The sequence below is a fragment of the Pezoporus occidentalis genome, unplaced genomic scaffold (assembly GCF_034315485.1).
Source record: "Pezoporus occidentalis ecotype Australia unplaced genomic scaffold, CSIRO_AGI_Poc_V1 ctg646, whole genome shotgun sequence".
NCBI lineage: Eukaryota > Metazoa > Chordata > Aves > Psittaciformes > Psittacidae > Pezoporus > Pezoporus occidentalis.
Genome location: NW_026915994.1, coordinates 21,487 through 34,405, shown reverse-complemented (window position 1 = coordinate 34,405; position 12,919 = coordinate 21,487). Strand labels below are relative to the sequence as shown.

Sequence of the window (12,919 nt, the reverse complement as noted above, 5' to 3'; positions counted from 1 at the left end):
TTCCCCCATTTCCCCCCATTTCCCCCCCCATACCCCCCCATACCCCCCCATTTTACCCCCATTTTCCCCCCCATTTTCCCCGATTTCCCCCCATTCCCCCTCATTTTCCCCCTATTTCCCCCCATTCCCCCCATCTCCACCCCATACCCCCCCATTTTCCCCCCATTTTTCCCCATTTCCCCCCCATTTCCCCCCATTTTTCTTCATTTTTCCCCGTTTCCCCCCCATTTTTCCCCTATTTTTCCCCATTTTTCCCCCATTTTTCCCCATCTCCCCCCATCTCCCCCCATTTCCCCCCCCTACCCCATTTCTCCCCCCCAGGAGGCGGAGGTGGAGCACCGCGTGGCCGAGATGAAGCGCGAGGGTTTCTGGTCCCTCCGCCGCCTGCCCAAGGTGCCGGAGCCGCCGCGTCCCAAGGTGCACTGGGATTACCTCTGCGAGGAGATGCAGTGGTTGGCCGCCGACTTCGCCCAGGAGCGACGCTGGAAGAGGGGAGTGGCACGCAAGGTAGAATATGGGGGGGGGGCTGACCCATAGGCGAACGCGCCGGGACACATAGGAACGCATTGGGACTGATTGGGACCCATAGGAACTCATTGGGACCCATAGGAACGCATTGGGACCCATACAGAACCCATAGGAACACATTGGGACCCATACGGAACCCATAGGAACTCATTGGGACCAATAGAAACACATTGGGACGCATAGGAACTCATTGGGAGCCATAGGGACTCATTGGGACCCATAGGGACTCATTGGGACCCATAGGGACTCATTGGGACCCATAGGGACTCATTGGGACCCATAGGGACTCATTGGGACCCATAGGGACTCATTGGGACCCATAGGGACTCATTGGGAGCCATAGGAACTCACTGGGAGCCATAGGAACTCATTGGGAGCCATAGGGACTCATTGGGACCCATAGGAACGCATTGGGACCCATAGGGAACTCATTGGGAGCCATAGGAACACATTGGGACCCATAGGAACACATTGGGAGCCATACAGAACCCATAGGAACACATTGGGACCCATACGGAACCCATAGGAACTCATTGGGACCCATACGGAACCCATAGGGACACATAGGAACACATTGGGACCCATAGGAACTCATTGGGAGCCATAGGAACACACTGGGACCCATAGGAACCCATTGGGACCCATAGGAACCCATTGGGACCCATAAGAACACATTGGGACTCATAGGGACTCATTGGGAGCCATAGGGACTCATTGGGACCCATAGGAACACATTGGGACCCATAGGAAGTCATTGGGACCCATAGGAAGTCATTGGGACGCATAGGAACGCACTGCGAGCCATAGGAACCCATAGGCACACATTGGAACACACTGGGACCCATAGGAACTCATTGGGACCCATGGGCAACTCATTGGGAGCCATAGGAACACATTGGGACCCATAGGAACTCATTGGGAGCCATACGGGACCCATAGGGACTCATTGGGACCCATAGGGACTCATTGGGAGCCATAGGAACTCATTGGGACTCATAGGGAACTCATTGGGACCCATAGGAACCCATTGGGACCCATAGGGACTCATTGGGACCCATGGGGAACTCATAGGAACACATTGGGACACATAGGAACTCATTGGGACCCATAAGGAACTCATTGGGACCCATAGGAACACATTGGGAGCCATACGGGACCCATAGGAACTCATTGGGACCCATAGGAACTCATTGGGAGCCATACGGGACCCATAGGAACTCATTGGGACCCATAGGAACTCATTGGGAGCCATACGGGACCCATAGGAACTCATTGGGAGCCATACGGGACCCATAGGAACTCATTGGGACCCATAGGAACTCATTGGGAGCCATAGGGACACGTTGGGACCCATAGGAACACATTGGGAGCCATAGGAACCCGTTGGGACCCATAGGAACGCATTGGGAGCCATAGGAACACATTGGGACCCATATGGAACCCATAGGAACACATTGGGACCCATAGGAACCCATAGGAACACATTGAGACACATAGGGACTCATTGGGAGCCATACGGAACCCATAGGGACACATAGGAACGCATTGGGACCCATGGGGAACTCATTGGGAGCCATAGGAACACATTGGGAGCCATAGGGACACGTTGGGACCCATAGGGAACTCATTGGGACACATAGGGACTCATTGGGACCCATACGGAACCCATAGGAACACATTGGGACCCGTACGGAACCCATACGAACACATTGGGACCCATAGGAACACATTGAGACACATAGGAACGCGTTGGGACCCATAGGGAACACGTTCGGACCCATAGGGAACTCATTGGGACCCATACGGGACCCATAGGAACACATTGGGACACATTGGGAGCCATAGGAACACGTTGGGACCCATAGGGACACGTTGGGACCCATACGGAACCCATAGGGACACATAGGAACGCATTGGGACCCATAGGGACTCATTGGGAGCCATGCAGAACCTATAGGAACGCATTGGGACCCATAGGAACACATAGGGACACATAGGAACACATTGGGACCCATAGGGACACATAGGGACCCATAGAGACCCATTGGGACTCATTGGGACCCATAGGAACACATTGGGAGCCATAGGAACTCATTGGGACCCATAGGAACTCATAGGAACACATTGGGACCCATAGGAACACATTGGGACCCATAGGAACTCATAGGAACACATTGGGACCCATAGGAACACATTGGGACCCATAGGAAACTCATTGGGACCCATAGGAACACATTGGGAGCCATAGGAACCCATAGGAACACATTGGGACCCATAGGAACTCATTGGGACCCATATGGAACTCATTGGGACCCATAGGAACACATTGGGACCCATAGGAACTCATTGGGAGCCATATGGAACCCATAGGAACCCATTGGGACCCATAGGGAACTCATTGGGACCCATAGGAACACATTGGGAGCCATACGGAACCTATAGGAACACATTGGGACACATAGGGACTCATTGGGAGCCATACGGGACCCATAGGAACGCATTGGGACGCATAGGGACTCATTGGGACCCATAGGGACTCATTGGGACCCATACGGAACCCATAGGAACACATTGGGACCCATAGTGACTCATTGGGACCTATACGGAACCCATAGGAATGCATTGGGACACATTGAGAGCCATAGGGAACTCATTGGGACCCATAGGAACACATAGGAACCCATTGGGACCCATAGGAACCCATAAGAACACATTGGGACCCATGGGAACTCATTGGGACCCATAGGAACACATTGGGACCCATAGGAACTCATTGGGAGCCATAGGAACACATTGGGACGCACAGGGACTCATTGGGACTCATAGGGAACTCATTGGGACCCATACAGAACCCATAGGAACACATTGGGACCCATACGGAACCCATAGGAACACATTGGGACCCATACGGAACCCATAGGAACACATTGGGACCCATACGGAACCCATAGGAACTCATTGGGACCCATACAGAACCCATAGGAACTCATTGGGAGCCATGCAGAACCTATAGGGACTCATTGGGACCCATAGGGAACTCATTGGGACCCATAGGGAACTCACTGGGAGCCATAGGAACTCATTGGGAGCCATGCGGGACCCATAGGAACTCATTGGGACCCATATGGAACCCATAGGGACACATAGGAACGCGTTGGGACCCATAGAGACCCATAGGGAACCATTGGGACCCATAGGGACACATAGGGACCCATAGAGACCCATAGGGACACATAGGAATTCATTGGGAGCCATAGGGACCCATAGGAACCCATTGGGACCCATAGGAACCCATAGGACCCATAGAAACCCATAGGACCCGTAGAAACCCATTGTGCCCCATAGAAACCTATTCAGACCCATAGAAACCCATTGCGCCCCATAGAAACCCGTTGGTACCCCCCATGGTTGCATCTCCATCGCGTTCGGTTGCGCTTGCCCGCATCGAATCCCATTGACATCATCTCCATCGGATTCAATTGCAATTGCCCCCGCCCCCCCAGCACCCATGGGTGCCCTCTGCCCCACACATTGCCCCACACATTGCCCCACACGTGGCCCCACATCTCCCCCCAGGTGGTGCGCATGGTGATGCGGCACCACGAGGAGCAGCGGCAGAAGGAGGAGCGCGCCAAGCGCGAGGAGCAGGCCAAGCTGCGCCGCGTGGCCGCCACCATCGCCAAGGAGGTCAAGCAGTTCTGGAGCAACGTGGAGAAGGTGGGGGGGCTGCCCCATAGCACCCATGGGTGCTCCCCTCCCCCACCCACCCATCCATCCGTCACCCATGGGTGCTACCCCTTTCCTTTCGTCATCTATGGTGGGGTGGTTGCTGTCGGTTACGGTTGAGTTCCGGTCTTTATCGGCGTTGTCGAGGGGCGTTGGGTGGGCACCCATGGTTGTGGTTGGGTGCTCATTGGGTGCCCCATGGTCGTGGTTGGGTACTCATTGGGTGGCCCCATGGTCGTGGTTTGGTGGCCTCATGATCATGGTTGGGTGCCCATTGGGTGCCCCATGGTCATGGTTGGGTGCTCATTGAGTGGCCCTATGGTCAATGTTGGGTGCCTATTGGGTGGCCCCATGGTCATGATTGGGTTCCTATTGGGTGCCCCATGGTCATGGTTGGGTGGCCCCATGGTCATGGTTGGGTGCTCATTGAGTGCCCCATGGTCATCGTTGGGTGGCCATTGGGTGGCCCCATGGTCGTGGTTTGGTGGCCTCATGATCATGGTTGGGTGCCCATTGGGTGGCCCCATGGTCATGGTTGGGTGGCCATTGGGTGGCCCCATGGTCATGGTTGGGTGGCCCCATGGTCGTGGTTGGGTGCTCATTGGGTGGCCCCATGGTCATGCTTGGGTGGCCTCATGATCATGGTTGGGTGCCCATTGGGTGGCCCCATGGTCATGATTGGGTTCCTATTGGGTGGCCCCATCATTATGGTTGGGTGGCCCCATGGTCATGGTTGGGTGCTCATTGGGTGGCCCCATGGTCATGGTTTGGTGGCCTCATGATCATGGTTTGGTGCCCATTGGGTGGCACCATGGTCATGGTTGGGTGGCGTCATGGTCGTGGTTGGGTGCTCATTGGGTGGCCCCATGGTTGTGGTTGGGTGCTCATTGGGTGCCCCATGGTCATGGTTGGGTGGCCATTGGGTGGCGTCATGGTCATGGTTGGGTGGTCCCATGGTCATGGTTGGGTGCCCATTGGGTGGCCCCATGGTCATGGTTGGGTGGCGTCATGGTCATGGTTGGGTGGCCCCATGGTCATGGTTGGGTGGCGTCATGGTTGGGTGCCCATTGGGTGGCCTCATGGTCATGGTTGGGTGCCCATTGGATGACCCCATGGTCATGGTTGGGTGGCCCCATGGTCATGGTTGGGTGGCCTCATGATCATGGTTGGATGCCCATTGGGCGGCCCATGGTCATGGTTGGGTGTCCATTGGGTGGCCCCATGGTCATGGTTGGGTGCCCATTGGGTTGCCCCATGGTTATGGTTGGGTGGCCCCATGGTCATGGTTGGGTGGCCCCATGGTCATGGTTGGGTGCTCATTGAGTGGCCCCATGTTTATGGTTGGGTGGCCCCATGTTTATGGTTGGGTGGCCCCATGGTCATGGTTGGGTGGCCATTGGGTGGCCCCATGGTCAATGTTGGGTGCCCATTGGGTGGCCCCATGGTCATGATTGGGTTCCTATGGGGTGCTCCATGGTCATGGTTGGGTGGCCTCATGGTCATGGTTGGGTGCCCATTGGGTGGCCCCATGGTTGTGGTTGGGTGCTCATTGGGTGGCCCCATGGTCATGGTTGGGTGGCGTCATGGTCGTGGTTGGGTGCCTGTTGGGTGGCCCCATGGTCATGGTTGGGTGGCCTCATGGTCATGGTTGGGTGCCCATTGGGTGCCCCATGGTCATGGTTGGGTGGCCCCATGGTCATGGTTGGGTGCCCATTGGGTGGCCCTATGGTCATGGTTGTGTGCTCATTGGGTGGCCCCATGGTCATGGTTGGGTGGCCCCATGGTCATGGTTGGGTGCCCATTGGGTGGCCCCATGGTCATGGTTGGGTGGCCTCATGGTCATGGTTGGGTGGCCTCATGGTCATGGTTGGGTGCCCATTGGGTGCTGTGTATGGGATGCCCTGGGTGCTATAGGATGCTATAGGGTGCTATAGGGTGCTATAGGGTGCTGTAGGGTGCTGTGGGTGCTATAGGGTGCTGTGGGTGCTGGGGCACCCATGGGTGCTGTTGCAGGTGGTGCAGTTCAAGCAGCAGTCCCGCCTGGAGGAGAAGCGGAAGCAGGCCCTGGGCCTGCAGCTGCCCATTGGGTGCTGTGTATGGGATGCCCTGGGTGCTGTAGGATGCTATAGGGTGCTATAGGGTGCTATAGGGTGCTGTGGGTGCTATAGGGTGCTGTGGGTGCTGGGGCACCCATGGGTGCTGTTGCAGGTGGTGCAGTTCAAGCAGCAGTCCCGCCTGGAGGAGAAGCGGAAGCAGGCCCTGGGCCTGCCGCTGCCCATTGGGTGCTGTGTATGGGATGCTCTGGGTGCTATAGGGCGCTGTGGGTGCTATGGGTGCTATAGGGTGCTGGGGCACCCATGGGTGCTGTTGCAGGTGGTGCAGTTCAAGCAGCAGTCCCGCCTGGAGGAGAAGCGGAAGCAGGCTCTGGGCCTGCAGTTGCCCATTGGGTGCTGTGTATGGGTGCTATAGGGCGCTATGGGTGCTATAGGGTGCTGTGGGTGCTATAGGGTGCTGTGGGTGCTGTGGCACCCATGGGTGCTGTTGCAGGTGGTGCAGTTCAAGCAGCAGTCCCGCCTGGAGGAGAAGCGGAAGCAGGCTCTGGGCCTGCAGCTGCCCATTGGGTGCTGTGTATGGGTGCTATAGGGCGCTATGGGTGCTATAGGGTGCTGTGGGTGCTATGGCACCCATGGGTGCTGTTGCAGGTGGTGCAGTTCAAGCAGCAGTCCCGCCTGGAGGAGAAGCGGAAGCAGGCTCTGGGCCTGCAGCTGCCCATTGGGTGCTGTGTATGGGTGCTATAGGGCGCTATGGGTGCTATAGGGTGCTGTGGGTGCTGGGGCACCCATGGGTGCTGTTGCAGGTGGTGCAGTTCAAGCAGCAGTCCCGCCTGGAGGAGAAGCGGAAGCAGGCTCTGGGCCTGCAGCTGCCCATTGGGTGCTGTGTGTGGGTGCTATAGGGTGCTATAGGGTGCTATGGGTGCTATAGGGTGCTGTGGGTGCTGGGGCACCCATGGGTGCTGTTGCAGGTGGTGCAGTTCAAGCAGCAGTCCCGCCTGGAGGAGAAGCGGAAGCAGGCTCTGGGCCTGCAGCTGCCCATTGGGTGCTGTGTATGGGTGCTATAGGGTGCTATGGGTGCTATAGGGTGCTATAGGGCGCTATGGGTGCTATAGGGTGCTGTGGGTGCTGGGGCACCCATGGGTGCTGTTGCAGGTGGTGCAGTTCAAGCAGCAGTCCCGCCTGGAGGAGAAGCGGAAGCAGGCCCTGGACCTGCAGCTGCCCATTGGGTGCTGTGTATGGGATGCTTTGGGTGCTGTAGGGTGCTATGGGTGCTATAGGGTGCTGTGGGTGCTGGGGCACCCATGGGTGCTGTTGCAGGTGGTGCAGTTCAAGCAGCAGTCCCGCCTGGAGGAGAAGCGGAAGCAGGCTCTGGGCCTGCAGCTGCCCATTGGGTGCTGTGTATGGGTGCTATAGGGTGCTATGGGTGCTATAGGGTGCTGTGGGTGCTGGGGCACCCATGGGTGCTGTTGCAGGTGGTGCAGTTCAAGCAGCAGTCCCGCCTGGAGGAGAAGCGGAAGCAGGCTCTGGGCCTGCAGCTGCCCATTGGGTGCTGTGTATGGGATGCTTTGGGTGCTATAGGGTGCTATAGGGTGCTGTGGGTGCTATAGGTGCTGTGGGTGCTGGGGCACCCATGGGTGCTGTTGCAGGTGGTGCAGTTCAAGCAGCAGTCCCGCCTGGAGGAGAAGCGGAAGCAGGCTCTGGGCCTGCAGCTGCCCATTGGGTGCTGTGTATGGGATGCTCTGGGTGCTATGGGGTGCTATAGGGTGCTACGGGTGCTATAGGGTGCTATAGGGTGCTATAGGTGCTGTGGGTGCTGGGGCACCCATGGGTGCTGTTGCAGGTGGTGCAGTTCAAGCAGCAGTCCCGCCTGGAGGAGAAGCGGAAGCAGGCCCTGGACCTGCAGCTGCCCATTGGGTGCTGTGTATGGGATGCTTTGGGTGCTGTAGGGTGCTATAGGGCGCTATGGGTGCTATAGGGTGCTGTGGGTGCTGGGGCACCCATGGGTGCTGTTGCAGGTGGTGCAGTTCAAGCAGCAGTCCCGCCTGGAGGAGAAGCGGAAGCAGGCTCTGGGCCTGCAGCTGCCCATTGGGTGCTGTGTGTGGGTGCTATAGGGTGCTATGGGTGCTGTGGGTGCTATAGGGTGCTGTGGGTGCTGGGGCACCCATGGGTGCTGTTGCAGGTGGTGCAGTTCAAGCAGCAGTCCCGCCTGGAGGAGAAGCGGAAGCAGGCTCTGGGCCTGCAGCTGCCCATTGGGTGCTGTGTATGGGTGCTATAGGGCGCTATAGGGTGCTATAGGTGCTGTGGGTGCTGGGGCACCCATGGGTGCTGTTGCAGGTGGTGCAGTTCAAGCAGCAGTCCCGCCTGGAGGAGAAGCGGAAGCAGGCCCTGGACCTACAACTGGACTTCATTGTGGGGCAGACCGAGAAGTACTCGGACCTCTTGAGCCGCAGCCTCAACGCGCCCCATAGGGTGCAGCACCCATCGGGCTGTGAGTCACCCATGGGTGCTATTGGGGGGGGGGGGGGGCGTTGGAATACATGGGTGTTATGGGGGTGATGGGGATTGTGGTACCCGAGGGGGATGGGGCACCCATGGGTGCTATGGGGTGATGGGGATGGGGGCACCCATGGGTGCTATGGGGGTGATGGGGATTGCGGTACCCGAGGGGGATGGGGATTGGGATGGGGGCACCCATGGGTGCTATGGGGAGATGGGGTGATGGGGATTGTGGTACCCGAGGTGGATGGGGATTGGGCACCCATGGGTGCTCTGGGGAAATGGGGATTGTGGTACCTGAGGGGTATAGGGTTGGGGATGGGGCACCCATGGGTGCTATGGGGAGATGGGGTGGTGGGGATGGGGGCACCCATGGGTGCTATGGGGAGATGGGGTGATGGGGATTGTGGTACCCAAGGGGGATGGGGATGGGGCACCCATGGGTGCTATGGGGTGATGGGGATGGGGGCACCCATGGGTGCTATGGGGTGATGGGGATTGTGGTACCCAAGGGGGATAGGGATGGGGATGGGGGCACCCATGGGTGCTATGGGGAGATGGGGTGATGGGGATTGTGGTACCCGAGGGGGATGGGGCACCCATGGGTGCTATGGGGAGATGGGGTGGTGGGGATGGGGGCACCCATGGGTGCTATGGGGAGATGGGGTGATGGGGATTGTGGTACCCGAGGGGGATGGGGATGGGGCACCCATGGGTGCTATGGGGTGGTGGGGATGGGGCACCCATGGGTGCTGTGGGGAGATGGGGTGATGGGGATTGTGGTACCCAAGGGGGATGGGGATGGGGCACCCATGGGTGCTATGGGGTGATGGGGATGGGGGCACCCCATGGGTGCTATGGGGGGAGATGATGGGGATTGTGGTACCCGAGGGGGATGGGGATGGGGCACCCATGGGTGCTAGGGGGTGGTGGGGATGGGGGCACCCATGGGTGCTATGGGGAGATGGGGTGATGGGGATTGTGGTACCCGAGGGGGATGGGGATGGGGCACCCATGGGTGCTATGGGGTGATGGGGATGGGGGCACCCATGGGTGCTATGGGGTGATGGGGATTGTGGGGGGATACCCATGGGTGCTATGGGGAGATGGGGTGGTGGGGATGGGGATGGGGGCACCCATGGGTGCTGTGGGGTGATGGGGTGATGGGGATTCTGGTACCGAAGGGGGATGGGGATGGGGGCACCCATGGGTGCTATGGGGAGATGGGGTGGTGGGGATTGTGGTATCTGAGGGGGATAGGGATGGGGCACCCATGGGTGCTATGGGGATGATGGGGGGTGCTATGGGGTGATGGGGGGGGCACCCATGGGTGCTATGGGGAGATGGGGATTGTGGTACCTAAGGGGGATAGGGATGGGGATGGGGGCACCCATGGGTGCTATGGGGAGATGGGGTGGTGGGGATTGTGGTACCCAAGGGGGATGGGGATGGGGCACCCATGGGTGCTATGGGGTGGTGGGGATGGGGCCACCCATGGGTGCTATGGGGTGATGGGGTGATGGGGATTGTTGTACCCGAGGGGGATGGGGATGGGGCACCCATGGGTGCGATGGGGTGGTGGGGATGGGGGCACCCATGGGTGCTATGGGGAGATGGGGATTGCGGTACCCGAGGGGGATGGGGATGGGGATGGGGGCACCCATGGGTGCTGTGGGGTGATGGGGGTTGTGGTATCCGAGGGGGATAGGGATGGGGATGGGGGCACCTATGGGTGCTATGGGGTGATGGGGATAGGGGCACCCATGGGTGCTATGGGGACCTGGGGTGATGGGGGCTGTGGTATCCAAGGGGAATAGGGAAGGGGATGGGGACAGGGGCACCCATGGGTGCTAAGGAGGGGATGGGGCACCCAAATGAGATGGGCACCGGGGCACCCATGGGTGCTAAGGAGGGGATGGGGCACCCAAAGGGGATGGGCACAGGGGCACCCATGGGTGCTAAGGAGGGGATGGGGCACCCAAAGGGGATGGGCACAGGGGCACCCATGGGTGCTAAGGAGGGGATGGGGCACCCAAATGGGATGGGCACAGGGGCACCCATGGGTGCTAATGAGGGGATGTGGCACCCAAAGGGGATGGGCACAGGGGCACCCATGGGTGCTAAGGAGGGGATGGGGCACCCAAAGGGGATGGGCACAGGGGCACCCATGGGTGCTAAGGAGGGGATGGGCACCCATGGGTGCTGAGGAGGGGGATGGGGCACCCATGGGTGCTGCCCCCCCCCCCCATGTGCAGATGGGGACATGGAGCTCCCGGATGAGGACCCCCCCGATGGGTCCCCCCCTGAGACCCGGCCCCGGGACCTGCAGGAGGTGCTGGGGACCCTCCCCCCACAGGTACCCCCCCACCCTGACCCCCACCCTGACCCCCACCCAATGCAGGGACCCCCCCCACCCTAACCCCCACCCTGACCCCCACCCAATTCAGTCCCCCCCGCACCCTGACCCCAACCCAATGCAGGGACCCCCCCCACCCTGACCCCCACCCAGTGCAGGGACCCCCCCCACCCTGACCCCCACCCAATGCAGGGACCCCCCCCACCCTGACCCCCACCCTGACCCCCACCCAATGCAGGGACCCCCCCCACCCTAACCCCCACCCTGACCCCCACCCAATGCAGGGACCCACCCCCACCCTGACCCCCACCCTAACCCCCACCCAATCCAGTTCCCCCCAACCCTGACCCCCACCCAATGCAAGGACCCCCCCCACCCTGACCCCCACCCTAAACCCCACCCAATGCAAGGACCCCCCCCACCCTGACCCCCACCCTAAACCCCACCCAATGCAAGGACCCCCCCACCCTGACCCCCACCCTAAACCCCACCCAATGCTAGGACCCCCCCACCCTGACCCCCACCCAATGCAAGGACCCCCCCACCCTGACCCCCACCAAATGCATGCCCCCCCCCCCCCCCCCAATGCAGGGTCCCCCCCCACCCTGACCCCCACCCAATGCAGGGACCCCCCCACCCTGACCCCCACCCAATGCTAGGACCCCCCCACCCTGACCCCCACCCAATTCAGTCCCCCCCCCACCCTGACCCCCACCAAATGCATGGACCCCCCCCCCCACCCAATCCAGTTCCCCCCCACCCTGACCCCCACCCAATGCAGGCCCCCCCCCCCCCGACCCCCACCCTAACCCCCACCCAATGCTAGGACACCCCCACCCAATTCAGTCCCCCTCCCACCCTGACCCCCACCCAATGCAAGGCCCCCCCCACCTTGACCCCCACCCAATTCAGTCCCCCCCCACCCTGACCCCCACCCTGACCCCCACCCTGACCCCCACCCTGACCCCCACCCTGACCCCCACCCTGACCCCCCAGGCGCTGCTGCAGCAGAACAAGAGCCCCTGGGAGCTGCGTGAGGAGGATGAGGAGTTCGCAGCCGAGGAGGAAGAGGGTGAGAAATGGGGGGGGGGGGAAGGGGGCACCCATGGGTGGGGGCTGGCACCCAGTGGGGTCAATGGCACCCATTGGGATCAATAGCACCCATTGGGGTCAATGGCACCCATTGGGTGCTGGTGTCACCCTTTCGGGTCAATGGCACTCATTGGGGTCAGTAGTACCCATTGGGTGCTGGTGTCACCCTTTCGGGTCAATAGCACCCATTGGGGTCAATGGCACCCATTGGGTGCTGGTGTCACCCTTTCGGGTCAATAGCACCCATTGGGGTCAATGGCACCCATTGGGTGCTGGTGTCACCCGTTCGGGTCAATGGCACCCATTGGGGTCAATAGCACCCATTGGGTGCTGGTGTCACCCTTTCGGGTCAATAGCACCCATTGGGGTCAGTGGCACCCATTGGGGTCAATAGCACCCATTGGGTGCTGGTGTCACCCGTTGGGGTCAGTGGCACCCATTGGGGTCAATGGCACCCATTGGGGTTAATAGCACCCATTGGGTGCTGGTGTCACCCGTTCGGGTCAATGGCACCCATTGGGTGCTGGTGTCACCCTTTCGGGTCAATGGCACCCATTGGGGTCAATAGCACCCATTGGGTGCTGGTGTCACCCTTTCGGGTCAATGGTACTCATTGGGGTCAATAGCACCCATTGGGGTCAATAGCACCTATTGGGTGCTGGTGTCA

The 12,919-nt window shown here is 60.1% G+C and overlaps 1 protein-coding gene across 1 annotated transcript in view; it reads left to right on the top strand.

Annotated features, from left to right (window-relative positions):
- Positions 1-319: 319 nt before the first annotated feature.
- The window catches only part of LOC134174969 (helicase domino-like), a gene marked incomplete at its 3' end in the record, with an annotated part of 34,080 nt that continues 21,480 nt past the window's right edge, over positions 320-12,919 (top strand). Inside the window, exons 1-5 of the mRNA XM_062640361.1 lie at positions 320-507; positions 4,105-4,245; positions 8,643-8,796; positions 11,060-11,160; positions 12,157-12,232. Of these exons, the coding sequence (XP_062496345.1) occupies positions 352-507; positions 4,105-4,245; positions 8,643-8,796; positions 11,060-11,160; positions 12,157-12,232 (628 nt within the window). The remainder of the gene's footprint in view (positions 508-4,104; positions 4,246-8,642; positions 8,797-11,059; positions 11,161-12,156; positions 12,233-12,919) is intronic.